The sequence below is a fragment of the Carcharhinus amblyrhynchos genome, chromosome 29 (genome assembly GCF_965287045.1).
Source record: "Carcharhinus amblyrhynchos chromosome 29, sCarAmb.v2.hapA, whole genome shotgun sequence".
NCBI lineage: Eukaryota > Metazoa > Chordata > Chondrichthyes > Carcharhiniformes > Carcharhinidae > Carcharhinus > Carcharhinus amblyrhynchos.
Window position 1 is genome coordinate 19,767,407 of NC_137352.1, and position 18,563 is coordinate 19,785,969.

Consider the following 18,563-nt stretch of genomic DNA (forward strand, 5'->3'; position numbering starts at 1 on the left):
TTTAGTTTAGGAAAATTGTACAAATTAAAATATATAATTCATGTTTCTGAATTGAAATTGAGTTTGTTTTTGATGTAGGAATATGCCAGTGAATCAGTTCTTTTGTGCTCATTACCTTACAGGTGTTGGTCAGCATTTTAAAACACAATATTGTCATCTGCAGCCAAGAAGATTTGTCAGCGATACAGGATCACTGTCGAGATCCTGCCCCATCTGTCCGCAAGCAGGCATTGCAGTCAATCACTGATCTCCTGTTGGTACGTTTTTTTGATATTGTTTTCAGTTCAGGATGCATACTCAAGTTAGTAGAAATACTTTTAACAAATGCACGAAGGGCTTTATAATTCTGCCTCCCTAATGGCACAGGAGTAAGTGACAGTGTGAAAGTTCGAACAACATATAGCAGGCGTCAACAAATTCTACCACAAAGTGACTAGAGATTGATTCAAAAATGAGATTTTCTTTTGGTCTTGTTGCTGAGTGGGGACTATTTCTTTTTTTAAAGTTGTGGCATCAGCAGAAAATCAGAGGTTGTCATCTTTTATTGCCGAACTTGTGCCGGCTCAGGCGCAGCTCGTATGGTTTTAGACCTGCTTGCTTACCTTTGGAGAGCACCTTTTTAATAAGTGGAGACCTAAGTTGAAGGGAGAAAATTAAGACTATCTGACAAATTTGACATACTTCACAACTTTCCAAAAACTAAATATTAAATGATGCAGTGTTTTGCTATCGTGTAAGGTGGTTACAGGCCTATTAATAATCAAAAGAGTTTCCGGACTGTCCTCTTTTACTGGAGAATGGGAGATGGCACAGGATGTCGCCAGCAGAGAATATCTTTCAACAATAAATGTTGCTGAGTTTTCTAATTAGCTGGTGCTATTCTGAATTGGGAAGATAAAATTCATTAAAATAGTCACTTGGTAATGCAAATCTTGAATATTACTGAAAAGAGAGGCGTGTTGCCAAAGTTTTTCACCTTGCACTCTTCTGGACAAATGCAATGATGACAAAGTTTGACAATCACAATTTATACTACTAGAGAAAAGTGTGTTGATTAGTTGGCAAATAGACTCTGGCTGGCAGAGACATTCCTATGGCAAAAGGATCAGGGAACTACAGAACCTCCCAGCTCCCAAATAATTTGAAAAAGATGAAGGGCCTGAACACATTCCTTTTGTTTGCAGAGGATGATAGTATTGCTTGTTTGTGGACCAAGAAGTCCCATGTATAGTTGAAGGTGTAATTTTGACCTGTGGTACTTAGACCCTCAATCTTCTCTAAATAGCAAAACATTTAACGGTAGACATTTTGTTTAGTGTTTTGCAAGCACGGCTTTGAATATGGTCTGTGTTCTACCTATTATGAGCAAGCAAAGGAACAGGCATTGCTCTAGCACTGGAATTCATACACAATGGGTGAAATTCGATGTCGAATTTGCGTGAAAACTGGAGTAGTTCACACTGTTTTTTTCAGTGGGAATTCAGAGAAGCCTTCCACACTCTACACTGTAGAGAGCCATCTGTGTGAACATCATTAAATTTTTGGGGGCAGGGCCTATTCCCAAAGGAGAGGCTGAAATCAGCGTGCTGAGCGGGCTACTGCGCATGTGCCAATCTGTCAGTGCTGAGATCTGACAGTAGTCCTGCACTGCCGGTTTCCTGATTTCTGGCCAGTTCAATCGCTGGCCAGCCCCACAATGCCAGCAATCCACCCCACCACGGCCTGATCACTGGCCCACCAACCTTTCCTGGGTCCAGCCCCGACCCCCTTCCTGACTCGCCCTGATCATTAGCTCCCTCCTTCCCCCACCGACCCTGACTGCAGAGTGGCAGTGGGACCCATCACCCTCACTGGCTCCATCCCCTTGGCAGTGCCCCATGCCTGATGGGCTGTACCAACGTGCCCCCCTGGGGATTCGCACTTTGCCCTTTGGGCAGTGCCGGGGGCTAGCATCATGCAGTCCAACTCCCTGGGAGTCGGACTCTTCTCCCTCTTCCTCCTCCTCCTCCTCCCCCCCGCCCAGTTGGCTCAGCTCGCTAGCTCCCCGAAAGTGGGGAGCTAGTGTAATCCCAGCTGGAGTGAAACACTCTAGCGGAGCGGAGTGGGAGATGCTTGTGGGCCTGGAGACTTCAGTCCCGAGCCTGCTAATCATATTCAAATAATATTAAAATGACCATTTAAATGGCCTGTGTGTCTACCTGCTGATTTTCATTGTGGAGAAACAAGTGGGGTGCAAATGCTCATGCAAACCCTGTGAATGGCCACTGCAGGATCCTTCTGGCCCACTGCACTAAAAAATTAGTGCAATAAGATGTGAGAACCATGGCCGATGTTACTTGATTGTGGATTGACTAGAGCATCCTGTTAGTCAAAACTATCACTTGCATAGTCTTGCAATGTAGCAGTGTGAAACCTCTTGCTTAATCTGTCCAAAGTTATGAGACACTTTGCCTTTCCAGGGTAATTTAGGATAGACTGGGCACTTTTCAGGTCTTAATGTGATCGTATTTGGTTCAATTTGAGTTTGGTTGAAACACAGTGAGCAATGGATGGTTATATGTCATAGGCAGAGCACAGATGATACACAACCATTCCATGCTTTCAAAACCTAAAACAAAACATCCATAGTTGGATCTGATTCTATGATTAGACAGCACTTGCTGAACAATCCTGGTGCAATAATAGCTACAGTAATAACCAATTTAAAATAATCAGTCGATATAACATGATTCATTTATTCTTGGTAGTAGTGATGTATGTGGGATGGAGGGATTCATTCGCTGCAAACCAAAGGGTATTCAAGACTGGTGCCTTCTTTGATTTGTCTTTGGGAGCGATAGTTCCTTGTTGCTTTCCCCATGGCCAAAGATATTGCCAATCAGTCAAGTTGCTAGCCAAACAACACCCCTTTTTCCTGCAGTATAAACTTGTGGTTGCTTGAAATTTTGCATTCCTGCATTTGTTCTGATGAGTTTAAGATGAAAAGCTTTGGCAACTTGTGCTTTTCAGCCATATTCATGAAAATATGCTCACCCTGTAGCTCTGTGTTGCAGAAAACTTGGATGAATGGAGTCATGCCTTGTAACTGAGCACCCTGTACAGGAAAGAGCACTGGAGTGTCAAAATCAAACGATAATACAATAAATTAAGATTGCCAACAGTGAAGAAAACTTTTGAAAATGTGTATTGGACTTTACTATTTCAATCTACCAAAGCCATTTGAGGCATCTTTGATATTTAGCATTTATCTTGAGAAGTTAGAATAAATAATTTGTAAATAAATAATTCCTCATCCTCTTTCCATAGTCATTAATTACCAAAGCTGTCCCTTCATGGTTGCATCAAAATAATTCAATAGGCTTACATTTAGTGCCATTCCATATTCTGTTTTTGATAGAATTCTTTGTTTGCGGTCCAGAAAATCCCTATGTGCAGTTGAAATTGTTCTTTTGAATTGCATTTATAAAGACCCTCAATCGCATCTAAATAGCAGAAAATCTGTTGACAATGTTATTTGAACCTACTTTGGTTCTGAAGTTATAATTTAAAAGATTTATTTGCCAAATTGGTTATTAATTCAGGATGTTATCCTTGGGTTCAGTTTGTTTTTATTTATGTTTCTTGCAGACTCAACCCTGTAACTCCATGTTACAAAAGGTTTGGATGAATGGAGTCATCCCTATTGTAATTGACTCAGAGAGTTCTGTGCAGGAAAAAGCACTGGAGTGTCTGAATCAAGTGATAATACAACAAATCAAGGACTATAGACAGTTCAGTGAAGAAGACAAATATCAAAAATTGGCCTGGGATGTTTTGACATTTCTCACGCTTGAGAATCAAGAGCTTTGGTAAATGTTTATTGGATTTGCCATTTCAGTTGTCTTTTATATTTTGCGTTTATTTATCTTGAGAAGTTGCAAGTTCTAGATAAGTAATTGTCCTCCTCCTTTCATAGCCGTTATCTCACCAAAGCTTTCCTTTTGTGGTCCCGTCAAAATATATTCAATTCAACGTTTGTAAAGAGCCTTATCTCTCACACTGAGACTGAACATTCTCCTGCTGCCTGGATGCTACTTTCAAAAGTTGCAGGTTCATCCCCCAAGTTAAATTATGAGAAGATTATAGTCGCTTGGGATAATGTTTACAGGTTTGTAATTTTTAAATTTGTAAGCAAATACTTCTATTTCACTGTACTTTTTACAGCTAGCTGTAAAGTATATGATATGCTGATCTATTTTGCCTGTTCTTTTTTTTTAAGCTTTTATGTCTGATCCATTTTGGCTGTTCTGTTTTAAAGCTTTTATGTCATTCAGACTTTTCAGATAATACCTACAATAGGAATTAACTTCACTATAAGACAGGAAGGTAACAAGATAATGTGATTTCAGCAATAGTTTACAGTTCTATCGTAGCACAGGCAGAAAGATCCATTGTTAGAGATGTAGCGTTGAAGCTTTTCAGTGAGAGTATATAAGAGGTGGCATAATTTTATTTTTAAGTATAATTCATTCCCATGCCCCATAATTAAGAGACAGTTTCTATTTGGAAAGTATTTTTTGTTTTGTCTTTAAACTTTGAAGAGCTTCAGGGGCAGAAACCTAAGTTTAAAGTTTATTAGTGTCACAAATAAGCATATTAATACTGCAATGAAGTTACTGTGAAAATCCCCAAGTCACTACACTCCGGTGCCTATTTGGGTACACTGAGGGAGAATTAAGCATCTAAAATGTAATTCAGAGGTATGGTGGCCTGAGGTAATATATCAAAGCCATGCTGATGAATGTTTAGGATGAGTATGTGACTGGCCTGCTTTCTTCATGGGGGACTGATATATTTGTGAAATACAATGAAAACAAGATGTTCAATACTGCCTAGTTATCAGATCATACCAACGAAGTGTAAAATTTTTGATTTTCTTTTGATCGGAAGTTATTTTCTAATATTCGCAGGTCACAGATTATAGACAACAGCACAAGCCACATTTTGAGTGTCATGGGAAAGGTTTCTCGACATTTGTCTGAGGCAACTAGGTCTAAGTTGATTGGTGAGTGAAATACAATAAGGTCTGAGGATTTTAAGTAATCATAGAATCTGTACAATCCCTACAGTGCAGAAGAAGGCCATTGGACCCAGTGAGTTTACTGATCACAATCCCATCGAGGCCCTTAACCCCACACATTTACCCTGTTAATCCCCTGACACTAAGGGTCAATTTAGCACGGTCAATCAACCTAACCCGTGCAGCTTTGGAGTATGGGAGGAAACTGGACCACCTGGAGGAAACCCATGCAGACATAAGAAGAAAGTGCATGCTCCACACAGACAGTCACCTGAGGCTGGAATTGAACCTGGGTCCCTGGTGCTGTAAGGCAGCAGTGCTATCCACTGTGCCACGTGTTTCTAATGCATTTGGGGGACAGTGGTGGTAGGGTTTGGGGCAGCATTAACTCTTGTGTCTTTTCTCCTGTTGGTGAATTTACTGACTTCCATCTTTCTACTTAATTTGATTATCATTCCTTTTTTTCCTGCCATTTGGCTTTAGATGTACCCTGGATAAACGCAACAAATGTTTATTCATGACATCTGCCTTTTGGGCTTGCTCAGTCTGCTAACTAGAGGGTATATATTCAAGGCACAGATACATACAATTTGACACCAAATTGGCAATAATTGCCTTTCTTGGCTAAGGATTCATCCTGTAAAATATTTTATTTTAGTATTGTTGCTGATAATGGACATTAAAAACAACATAATGTTCCACTTGCCAAGTCTTAAGGGATCAAATTCTCCACAAATTGTTTTATTCTCCATTTCCAATGATCGGTAGCTAGTTAACGGTTAACAGGGATGAGAAATTTCTGCAGTTTGGTAGAGTTCTGATTTTTGGCTCATGGCATTCTGCCCTCCATTTTTTTTCCTGATGTTCGACTGGTCCAGAGGGAACAGTCACTCAGGCCCTCTCTTTAATCCACTGTCAAGTTTAACCTGGCTTTGACTCAACTGGGAGATGTAAAGGCTGTGTCCCAAGTAGCTGCTGCTCCAGTGTACAGCCTGCAGAGGGCCTTCTTGCGCTGAACCTTCTTTCTGGTGTCACTTCCACTGCGGGAGTTCTAGGATGAAGACTCAGGCCTAAACCAACCACAACCCCGGCTCAGCTTCAGGCTCTGCCCTCTGAGGGAGGGACACGGAAATGAAGCTTGCTAATAAAAGTAGCAAATGTGAATGATGCTTGTAAATCAATACTTAAAATGACAATTTTGTATGGGTGTTGTTTGATGCACGATTTAATTGCTCTTTTTAATTCGTTGATGTTACACTGAGTAGTTTGCCTTCATGGCAATAAATGTCAAGTAAGTCTCACTTCAATTGCAGGTAATATCTGAAAAGAAAACAGCACATGAAAGACAGATAGAAAAGTTGTTTGCATAACTGAAATTGATAAAACTATACAGGAAAGCTTTGCCAGCACTTTATTGTGTAAACTCTTTGTCAAAACATGACATAGAAGCGCATAAAAAGTCTTGAAAAGTTTTCAAGACTTTTTATATGTATATTTTTTTCATGGGATGTGGGCATTTCTGGCAAGGCCAGCCTTTGTTACTCATCCCTAATTTCCCATAAGGTAAATTTAAATAGCGTCACATTGGAAAATTGTTTGTGAAGCACTGCCTTATCATAGCTTCAAAAGTATACAATTCAACAATGTTGTGTTGTGTTGTTGTAGTGAGGTCCTCATCCAATGTGACATGCACCATCTGCATTGAGTGCTGGAGTGACTTTGATAAATGCATTGATTTGTCTTGACAATAAATGTTAAACAAAAGGACAACTGATGTTTGTACCCAGTTGAAGTCAGATAATGCCACCCATTTGAAGTGGCACAAAAGCATTTGGATTTCACTCCAGGTCATTAAAAAGTGCTATAAACAACGTGATTCTGTGGTACAAAACTAAGTTAAAACTTTTTTGGTCTTTGATCTCACCTCAACAGCAACATTATCAATTTTTTAAATTATTTTGAAATGACTATTAAACATATACTTTTCTTACAGACGAAGTCCAGAATTGGATAAATGCATTTTGCTCTCCCCCGGAAATCATTAGCCCTGCAGTTGAAGCCTTGTACAAACTCTGTCAGGCCCAACGTGAGACACCTGAGGACACGCAGGTGGAGTTGCATATCTTGAAAAATAAGCAAGCATCCTGTCTCTGATAGATCTCGATTTTAATATAAAATATGCATCAAGTATGGTGGGAATAAAACACAAATCAATAGCAATTTACAGTTCATTCTGTGAAACCTTACTGGACTGTCTAATCAACATTTTTTTTAAATGCACTCCTTTTTTGCTCTTATTTGGATCCGATTCTGCTAAAAGTAGGTGGATGGCCTGTTTCCAGACCTCCACATTCTATTTCTGGGGCTCCTAAAAATATCAAGAGTTTTTTTTCTCTCCTTTGTGGGAAGTGTTCTTCACTCTGAAGGCACTACTAAAATTGAAAGCTTGGTAATTAGGGAATCTTGGTTACAAAATTGTACTTGTCAAAATTGTACTTTTGGAATTTTCCTCTAAGTATTTCATACATGCATAAAATGGTTTTCAAAACTGATTACTAACCAAAAAAATTAACAGCAATCACATGGTAAAAAGCAGAGCAAGCTGACAAAGAATGGATTTGCAGGAAGTCATAATAAAAGTCTTCTGTTCATCCTTGTTGTCTTCCTGATTCACATTGGGATGCAGTAATCAGTGTTAATTGTGGTACGTGAAGGGGTTATATTGTTAGACTAAAATCATACTGTAGAGCATGTAGTGAAGCAGTGTTTCTGTAATAGGTCTTACTGGATCAGGTGTGTGGAAAGCTGATCTTGTCATGTGAGTCTTACATCTCTAGTATTGTTCTCCGAGATGGTGAAGCTTTATATGCAGATGAAAATATGTTGGTAAGTGACAGAACCCATATCTATCAAATTCAGTTAAACTCTATGACTGCAATGCAAATTGAATATTTTGACACAGCTTCTTTGCGTTTTATGCTTGCCAAAGCAAAGGCTAGAATTCCAGTAATGTTTCAGAGTCTTACAACCTTACTCAATTTTGGAATTACAGTAAAAATTGTTGTCTGACATGCTCGAGGAATGAGTGGTGTCAGTTAATCAAAATGTCAGTTACTGGGAGTTAAATCACACTGGTACAAGATAAGGTGCTGATCTGTCTTTATGTGGGGAGGGGAAACAGCTGGACACAGCAGGGCATCATGGTCAAATAGCCAGAACTGAAGACCCAGCTAACACCTGACCTTCAGACCAGCTTTCAAAAAAAAGTTATCAGCTTCACGGAGTTGCTCAAGCGATAACTGATGTTTTGCGCAGCTTTATGGAGGCCTGGATGACATTTTAAATCATGATCAAACAGATTGCCACCAACAGACCAAGACTGACATTTGGGTGGCAAGATGGCACAGGAATTAGCACTGCTACGTCAAACTGCCAGGGACCTGGATTTGATTCTGGCTTTCAGTGACTGTGTGGGTTTGCACATTCTCCCCAAGCCTGCATATGTTTCCTCTGGATGCTCTGGTTCCCTTCCACAATCCAAAAATGTGTAGGTTAGGTGGATTGGCCATGCTGAATTGCCCCTTAGGTTCGCAGATCTGTAGGTAAGCCATAGTAAATATGTGGGATAATAAAGATAGCTTGGGTGGGGGGGCGTGCTGTGCTGTGCCTGGGTAAGGTGTTCTTTTGGAGAGTCGGTGCAAACTCAAGGGGCTGAATGGCTTCCTCCTGTAGGGATTCTACGGAGTCGAGGTTTTGAAAATCTGCCATTTGACTCTTCACTTCCAATCTTAAGACCCGCTTTTCAAAAGGAAAAAATTCACCTGTCAGAAATTCTAGTTAATTGGGAATTCCTCCAGTTGGCATAATGCCAGATAACACAAAAAGTTTATTGTAATTGTCTTCACTCGTCAAGATCTGAGGCCATCTTTTACAGAGATAACATATTGGGATGAATTGCAATGAGCAGTTGTGCCGAAGTCCTGCTACCTCAGTAGCTGATGAAAATTCAAAACTTGTAAAACAAACAATAATGTAAGAAGTTGATAGATATCCAAACAAAACATTCCAACTTTCCTTTGTCTTTTAAGGACCCCAAATCACTAATTTTTTATAGGGTTAAAGGAAAGTGCCGATGTAAAGTTGTCATGGAACACAATCTGGAAAAGTTTAATAATCGATGAATGAAATTTTAATACTGTGACTTGAGCTCTGAAAAAGTTGAGTATGATCAGCAAGTAGGGCTCAGGCAAGTCGGTCAGTAACCAGAGATTGCAGATTTAAAATAATTGACCAAAGGACTAGATGAGAGGTGAGAAGAAAATGCTTTGCACAGAAAATTATTAAGAATGTATCAAAAAGTTTGGTGACATTGGATTCTTTGGTAGCTTTTAAAAGGCAATTGGATATGAACTTTAAGATGACTAATTTTCAAGGGTAAGGGGATAATAGCTGAATTGTGCACCTAAGTTGGAGTACTGTTACAAAGCCAGCAGCAATATGCTTTCCTATGCTTTAAGATTCTTTCAAAGAGGGTTTGAAACGTAAAGTACTATGCTGTCACTATAATAGTTCAGTGAAGAGTAGTTAAGATAATAAATATCAGAACAATGTGCACCTCACATGAAGTATATAGGGTCAAGTATATTTATAGACTTCATTCCATTCCCCTTAACCAATTTAAGAATGAAAGAGTTTTCCAAAAGCACTTGATTTGTTGTACTTGATTGCCCTTCCAGGTGACCCTCATTCTTCGAACACCAGGAATCCTATGGGAGATGTGTGTTGCCATTTTCTTTGCATCGTGAGATTTGTTAAGTTCCACCTACAATATCTTGTATTTCCTCAGGTGAGGCATCTTTTTACACTTGGTGAAGTAGCACAGCTGTGCCCTGGAAAAGTTGAGAAGCGCATCTTCATGCTGGTTCAGTCGTTTCTTGCGACCCCGACCAGCTTAGACCATGGTGAGAATGATATTTCTTTCTGTCTAGGAATCTTGTTATGCAGAATAACACAAAGATGTTGATTAGGGAAACAAGCTGAATGAAATTTATTTGCTTTGTTATAAAGGTGAAAAATATTTGACAGGTCTTCCGAACGTTACTTTTATCTGCAGAAAATGTTGTTGATTGTGGCTAGTTTTTGCAAGATGATGTTAGCACAAGTGGGCGAACATGACCACTACAGACTCAGAGTCAGGTTCAACAGAGGTACAGCTTTATTTAACATCGATGGAGGTGCAATCAGGACTTACAAACAGCACTGTCCCAAGAGCACTCTGAAAGATTGCCGCAATGGGCTACAGTTATGCTCGAACTTTGACACGTTGTATGATTCAAATGTTAATGTTTTGTTTACAGTGTTTGACTCTGACCATTCTATTTCGATGTTTTCAAGTCCAGTATCGATGTTTTAAGTATGGTAATCGTTTCTGTCTGATGGGTTTATCAATGGTCTAGAATCTCCGGGGTTTCTTGAACAATGGGTGTTTGGCTGATCTCAGGAAGTCTTTTGAGGCCAAGAAGGCTCCCTTAGTTATGTTAATCCTCTCCTTATGTGTTTCTATAGAGGCTTCCTGATATCACTTGATTAGGTCAGTGGTGCTGATTTGATTAGATGAAGGTTTCCGTTGGTGCCATCCCGTCCAGTTCCCTTTGTGTGTTAGACCTTGTTTGTATTTTAAAAGCATGCCTTTTGCCTGCTTGTCTGGATCTGTTCCCTTGTGATCTTTAATGGAGGAGTTCTGAGTGCAGTTTAGTCTGTTTCATATTATATACCTAACTTCAGAAATTTGTTGTCCGCTAACAATGTGGAAGGCCTAGGTCATTTTACATAACTTTAGAGTTTTAGACTGAGATTTCCATTACTTGCAGCTTCACAGATGTACCTTAAGCTTGCAACCAACTTGACTTGGATCAATATCTATTTAAAATGTAGCAAACAGGCATGCTAAAAGTGACCCATGTCAATATATTTCAACTTACAAAATACATCCATGCCCCCATGTTTTACTTAATTTCAAGAAACCATAAGGTTAGTAGTATCATCAGACAATGCTTAGCCCAGAAGCTTTTACATTGATTTATTAAGTAATTAGTTGAGTGCGCAGTATTGTATTGAATTACATTCATAATTACAAAGCATACAATGCTGTTTGGAATATTGAAAACAAGATAGGCTTTACAGAAATGATTCAACAATGAAACAACAGATACCTTCAAAGGTGGACTCTTTATCCTTACTTGCCACCATAGCACCTCTGGCCCAGCCTATCACTTTCTGTTTCAGAACCAAGAGAAAGTCAGCCACCATATCTCATTTAAAATCATTTGAACATGCCCTATAACAGCGATTTAGATATTAAGATGTGAGGGATGATTCTCTGTAATCGCTAGAACAGGGCAGCAGGCTGGGAGACATCAGCCATTTAGCGGGCTCATAAGAACATAAGAACATAAGAAATAGGAGCAGAAGTAGGCCATCTGGCCCTTCGAGCCTGCCCCGCCATTCAATAAGATCATGGCTGATCTGTCGTGGCTCAGTTCCACTTTCCCGCCCTCTCCCCATAACCCTTAATCCCTTCTCTTATCAAAAACCCATCAACCCTCCCTGCTGGGTACCACGGCCCCTCCGTGTCTCTGGGGCTAAGATTTTTGGAGTCATCAACACCACGCCGGAAATAGGTGTGAACCTGATTACAATATTCAAATGAGGATTTCCATTTCATTAGCAGGCCCTGGACTGAAGGGGGCCTGTTAGCGTCCACCACCCCCTCCTCCTCCACTGTCCCCTCCCCAACCCCACCCTTGCCAGAAGTACTTCTCTCCAGCCCTCCAGTGGGGCTTACAACAGCCCCCACTAATGGGGAACAGGTGGCCTGACCCCACTGGAGGGAAAAGAGACCATTGAGACCCCCCAGGAGATCAGGGGTAAGGAGGGGTGCCCCCTTGGGCACTGGCAGCCTGGCCCTCTTGGCGCTATCCAAGTGGTAAACTAGCAATGTCCAAGGGGTAACCTGGCACTGCCCACCAAGCATCGGGTGGTGCCGAGGGGGCATGGCCTATGTGAAGGGCGAATCCCCATGTAAGTGTAGTGAGTGGAATACGGCTGGGCACTAGCTGCTGTATTCTGTTAAGTTGAAAAGTTCAGGCCAGGATTCTCTCAAAAAATACTAAGTGCCTAATGGGTGGGAAAACGGGAGAATTTCCCACCTGTTTTTTGGACACACTTAGTGGAACGAATCTCTGGCAACCTGTGCGTCACAGTGTGCCTCAGAGAGATTCACACCGGAAAGTGAGGGGGTGGGGTTGCATCCCGCTGGAGAGGCCAGCAGCATAGTGCTGAGCGGGCCACTGTGCATGTGCCAATCTGTCAGCGGGGAGATTGGCACACATGCACTGTGCTCCACCCCCCCCAGCCCCCATCGCTGGCTTCCCAGTTGCTAGTCTACTGATTGTTTCGAGCAGCGAGCGGGCTGGGAGAATCCCAGATTTTGAGTTGGATGAATGAATGAGAAGCTGGGTCCTCAGTTCTAAGGGTGAGAGGGTAGCGATTTTGGGGGTACATTGTGAAACAGGTAATCCTTTGGCAGTACAGAACTACAATATTATTGAAAAACTGAGATGTGTTATCAAAGCTTTTGTCTTGTACTTCGATGCAAGATTGCCAAATTTCAAAGGGAACTACAATTTATACTTCATGAGAAGAGGGAGCTGATTGGTCGGGAAGTGGACTCTGGTTGAGGCATTGTCATGGGGAATGCACCAGGGAACAATTATTCCCAAACTGTTGTTTAGTTGAAAATGGCACATCTAGCAAGTGTAAATAAGCCACGTTGTGAGCCTGACTGATGATCTTAAATTGGTTGTTGGTGCAATACTTAATGCACTTGGGATTGTTCTTTTTCAGCAATATTCAAGTTCCCCAGGTGCCATACCAGTTTTTAAAATTTTCTGATAACTATCAAGATAAGTCACCTGGGCAAGCCCAAATCTCTGATTCTGGCCCAGTGTCAGAGATGTTCACACAGGGTCCTGGGCAGTAAGGAATTGCTTATCCCAAGTTCAAACTTCCCAGGCCAGGCAATTCCTCGTGTCAGGATTTTCCAGGATTTTGACTGGAGACTGGAAATTTTGCACATTTAGCTTTATCTTGGTGAACACAAGATAGTAAAGTTTCTGAAATGTATTTTCTGCTGCTAATGTTTCAGATGGTGACGATCTGCCAACATCACAGCCCCTCTCTCAGTTTTCAGGACCTGCTGCTATGCCTTCTGTTATCCGAGCACATGCGTTTTTCACTCTGGGTAAGATCCTTTTGGCATAAGTTTGCAAGTAGGAGTTCTTCTATTCCATTAACCTATTCCATCTATGTGCTTTTTCTAGCAGAAACAACTTGATAATGATCAAAACTGGGAACTCTGTCATTTGTTTTTCTTCTGAGGTACTGAAGTGAAATTATTGTGCCTACTAAGAACTTACGGAGACTTCAGGGAGCCCATATTGACACTGTGATGATAAATGGGGGTTGTGTTTATTCAAGATAAGGGACACAACATCTCAGTTGCCTGCGTTAGTGTTTTCTCTGCTAATAGAAGGAAATTTAGCCAAAAGTACAAAATCATAATAGATTCTACAGGAATTAGGAAATGCGTTATCCTTTTATACCTATTGGAAATTTTGTCAGTGCACTGAATTTAAACCAAGGTTATATATATTTCCTGACGTTTAATAGAAAAGGTTTTACTCTGTTATAGATTGGAACTAGCCTATAGAGCCTGGTTCAATGCCAAGTCTGACATGAGTTTAACTCACTGGGAACTAGTCAGGGCTTACGCTTGTGCGAGCGCATACCAATGAGTAAGCCACGATTTGATGCCTGTTAATGCTTCTTGTTGTAATGGAACTAAAGTAAATCTTGCCTTGTTTAGATCTAAGCAAAAATATTTCAGACTCAACTGTACATTGTTTATAGTGATGACATATCCCCTTATTTGACTTTACACAGGAAAATTATGCCTACAACATGAAGACCTAGCAAAGAAATGTATTGCGGCTCTCGCACGTGAACTAGAGATGTGTGAAAATGTAGCTGTTCGCAATAATGTTATCATCATCATGTGTGACCTCTGTATGCGATATACCTCTATGGTAGATCGATATGTTCCAAACATTGCTGCTTGTTTAAAGGATGATGACCCTTTTATCCGCAAACAGACTCTGGTCATGCTGACCAACTTACTCCAGGCAAGTGAAGAATCAGTCTCCTATTGTACAACATCAAGTAACTGGCTGTGAGTTACATTTGTGAATAGTTTGCTGTTCTGCCTCCCTAATCTTGCTCTCTTTAGTAATCTTGTGTATTTTCTTTAAGCAGTGATCATACATCATAAGTGATGTTTATCTATTACTTTACATTACTTCCTGGATTGAAATGTACTTGGCAACATGAACATGTGAGAACTGACTTCTCACAAAATCACAATGAATTTATATATTTGTGAAGAATGTACTTGAATTTAATATCAATTTCCAATCATTCAAGCTGTTTCCTAATTCCTTAATCATTTACCTGTTTCCTGATTGCTTTATTTTGTCATTTTCAAATTTATTTGCTTTATGTGCTCGCCATTTACCAACCAGTTGGATATGGTCGCTCAAGACAGTAGCATTTTATAACAGTGCACTTCTTCAAAAGGGGAAGATAGTCTAGCTGCTGTACCTCCTGTGAAAAGTACTCTTCTTATAAAATATCTTTGATTTTGACTATTATTGGACATTTCCACCCATTGGAGCTGGTTTATTGACATAGGTTATGTAATGGCTTATTTATGGGATTAAGTCATAGCAATTCCATGTAGATTCTAGGCTGATATATTTGTGACATCCAATGCAATATGCTTTGAGACTGCAGCTGAACCTGTTCATCCAAATTTGGTTGAGGCAGAAACTTGGCAAAATGAATGAGCCAAACTGATTTGTTTTCTCTTGTTTAGAATATAAGTAAGAGTGAACTCTCATGGAGTTTATTTTTTTTTTGCAGGAAGAGTTTATAAAGTGGAAGGGCTCCCTTTTTTTCAGATTTGTGAGTGTTCTGGTGGACGCAGATGAAAGTATTCGGAGGTAATCAGTTTCTTTTAAGTTGTATTTACTCAAATTATTAAAAACTATAATGATGAATGCGCACTAAATCAACAATGAATAGAATTTCATAATGTTTTATTTATTAGTCACGAATAGGCTTACATTAACACTGTAATGAAGTTACTGTGAAAATCCCCAAGTTGCCACACTCCAGCGCCTGTTCTGGTATACTAAGGGAGAATTTAGCATGTCCAAAGCACTTGACAGCACATCTTTCGGAGCACCTGGAGCAAACCCATGCAGACATGGGGAGAACATGCAAACTCCATACAGACAGTGACCCAAGCCAGGAATCGAACCCGGGTCCCTGGCGCTGTGAGACAGCAGTACTTACCATCGTGCCACCCCAAAAGGTTTTCATGCTGCATTTATTTGAGCGATTATAAAACAGTTACTTTAACAAAACACCAATAACAACAGTTTGCATTTATATAATGTAATGTACTGTTATCAAGCAAATTTGACACCAAATCACATTAAAAAAATTACAGTATATAACCAAAGGTGGTCAGAGATGGGACTTAAAGACTGTTATCTAAACCTTCTGCTCTCTAGCAATGCCTTCTCCCCCTCCAACACCTTCCCTCCCCCCACGCTTAACTTTAGCGAATGGATGCAGACAAAGGAGGCACAGTAGTTTGCACGTTCTCCCCGTATTTGCATGGGTTTCCTCTGGGTGTTCCAGTTTCCTCCGACTGTCCAAAGATATGCAGGTTAGGAGTATTAGGTGTATCTGCCATGTTAAATTGCCCATTAATTGGATTAGTCGTGGTAAATGTGCAGAGTTATGGGGATAGGGTGGGATGTGGGCCAGGGTAGAGTTCTGTTTTGAAAGGCTGGTGCATACTTGATGGGCTGAATGGCCACCTCCTGCACTAAAGGGGTTCTATGGAAGGAGAGGATATGCGACCACCTTCCCCCACCCACTCCTTTCTGCTTAGAGCAGCATTTTAAGGTGCAACCTTTTAATAGGTTGAGTGTAGGTTGGTGAATGCAGGTAGCCGATGGAGTAATTAAAGTTGAGGTTGCTCAAGAGATCAGTATTGGAGGTGTACGTTTATCGGGTTGAAGGACATTACAGAGAGCTGGAGGAGTGAGATAATGGAAGGATTTGAAAATAAGGATAAGTGACATTCAAGAAACACCGGCTGGAATCTTACTGGCCTGCCTCCACGGGAATTGGAGTGGGCAAGGGGCGGACCATGGGAAGGTCCTTTGACCTCAGGCGGGATTTTATGGTTTCAGGACGAGCGAGGCTATAAAATCCTGTCCATTGGCTTTTTTTAAAAAAAACAAAGAACAGATCTAACCACGAAACCAATATCATGTGTGGTTGAGAGAGCTGGTAATTTAAAAGTTGGTCAACATAACAGCATAAGAAATATCAACCAGAGTAGACCTTTCAGCCCCTCCAGCCTTTTATGAGATCATGGCTGATCTTCTACAAGAACTCCACTTTCGTGCCCTAGTCTATAACTTTTGATTCTCTTAATGTCAAAAATCTATCAGTTTCAATCTTGAATTTACTGAACAATGTAAGCATCCACAGCCCTCTAAAGTAGAGCATTCCAAATATTCGCAGTTGAGAAATTCTGAGCAAAGGTATTTCTTCTGTTAGTCCTAAAAAGCTGATCTTTTCATCCTGAGACTGAGCCTAGTTCTAAACTATTTATCCAGGGGAAACTATCACAGCATTGATCCTGTTTTAAAAACAAAATGAGGATGAGAAAAGGACATTTGGTTTTTTGTTTTATTCATTTGTTAATAATGCGAGCATTATTAACAAGACCAGCATTTATTGCCCATTCCTAAATGTCTTTGGGAAAGTGGTGGTGATCTGTCGTTTGGAACTGCTGCAGTACCTGTGACCTATTGAAATTTGCCCTTTAGGTATATTAGCTACCATGGTAACAAATGGATTTTTCAATAATGTCACTTTTCCCCAGTAGAACATTCCAAACAATTGGCACTTTCTGAATCAAGTCATTTCTTTTGCCCCGATACCTCCTCTAAATTCCCTATTTTAAATTTATGTCCTCTGGTACCACCATCTTGTGTTTTGAAGTTCTAACCTGAGTTTGCTTTTTATTTGGCAAAGTAATGACAGGAGGTTAATCAATTCCTCATGCCTTTAGTTTGAAGCAGAACTCACTCTGCTGTTAGATCATTGTTGCTGTTTATTTGACTATTTGTGATTTCATGCCTGCAAATTAAATATCTGTGAAACTGAGTCCTGTTTTTATTCCAGATTTGCAGAGTTCTGTTTAGTCCACCTTCTCTTGAAAAGAAATCCAGTTATGTTCTCTCAACATTTCATTGAATGCATTTTGCACTTCAATGGGTATGAAAGACATGAAAAATACAACAAATTTCCTCAAACTGAACGGTACGTTACTTCTAGATGATGCTTGACAGTGAATTATAGTGACTCACTTTGACCACTACTCAGAAATATTTTGTATTTAAACATGAAATCCTTCCTAATATCTACCTAAAAGATAACCCTATTAATCACTAATACCTTAAAAGATTGTGAGAACTGTATAAATTGACTATTGTCGACTTTCATGCAAGAGTAAAGCTGAATGCAAAGGGGTTGTTTTCTGTAATGTGTAGTTTTTAAAAAGATGGCCTATTACACAAAATAGTTACTGTATGTGCTTCCTTAGAACTAAATTCTAACCTGTTCAAACATGGGAAGGTACCAGCGAATTCATTTGTTTTAGATGACTTGCTCTCCCTATGTTTGACTGACTCCTTGTCAATAAAGCTGTCCATTTTGAAAGTTGCAATTTTGTCCAACACGAATCAGATTTTCTTAAAATTATAAATTCCAAATGTGGATTCTTTTTAGCTACAGGTTGGTCAGTATGATAGACATTTTCAGAATTTTGAACCTACATTGTGAAATGGTTTGGGCAACTTGGGCAACTTAGATTTCTTAATGTGTTACCACTGTTCCTACTGCATTGAATTTATTTTATTCAGTATTCTGAGCAGGGCTTTCATGATCACTGCCAACTTCTTTAAACAATTTTTCAAATTGCCTTTTCATTGTTATGCTCCCATCAATCTCGTTTGCACTTGGCCATTAAATTGTCCAGTTGAAGATAAAATCCTTGGTGTTGATGTGTTGTAATATTCAGCTACTTCTGTATGCAAGTGTTCTGTAGCTCTTCAAACAAGTGCCTTCCTATAATAACTTCAAAACTCACTGTTATAAAACCATCAATAAAAAAAAATGAATGGCTGCAGCTTTAATCCTTTTCAAAGTGATATGAATTGTGGTGTTCACTCATTTAAATGTTTTATATGTAACAGTTAATTCATAAAGAACAATTATTCTCCTACAATGTCTGTGTCTC

General features: G+C 39.9%; 1 protein-coding gene across 1 annotated transcript in view; it reads left to right on the forward strand.

Annotated features, from left to right (window-relative positions):
• ncapd3 (non-SMC condensin II complex, subunit D3) overlaps positions 1 to 18,563 on the forward strand; it is a 72,284-nt gene that overhangs the window by 30,701 nt on the left and 23,020 nt on the right. Inside the window, exons 15-25 of the mRNA XM_080214601.1 lie at positions 123 to 257; positions 3,628 to 3,848; positions 3,956 to 4,147; positions 4,950 to 5,044; positions 7,053 to 7,168; positions 7,838 to 7,945; positions 9,906 to 10,020; positions 13,266 to 13,361; positions 14,063 to 14,301; positions 15,098 to 15,177; positions 17,447 to 17,584. Of these exons, the coding sequence (XP_080070727.1) occupies positions 123 to 257; positions 3,628 to 3,848; positions 3,956 to 4,147; positions 4,950 to 5,044; positions 7,053 to 7,168; positions 7,838 to 7,945; positions 9,906 to 10,020; positions 13,266 to 13,361; positions 14,063 to 14,301; positions 15,098 to 15,177; positions 17,447 to 17,584 (1,535 nt within the window). The remainder of the gene's footprint in view (positions 1 to 122; positions 258 to 3,627; positions 3,849 to 3,955; positions 4,148 to 4,949; positions 5,045 to 7,052; positions 7,169 to 7,837; positions 7,946 to 9,905; positions 10,021 to 13,265; positions 13,362 to 14,062; positions 14,302 to 15,097; positions 15,178 to 17,446; positions 17,585 to 18,563) is intronic.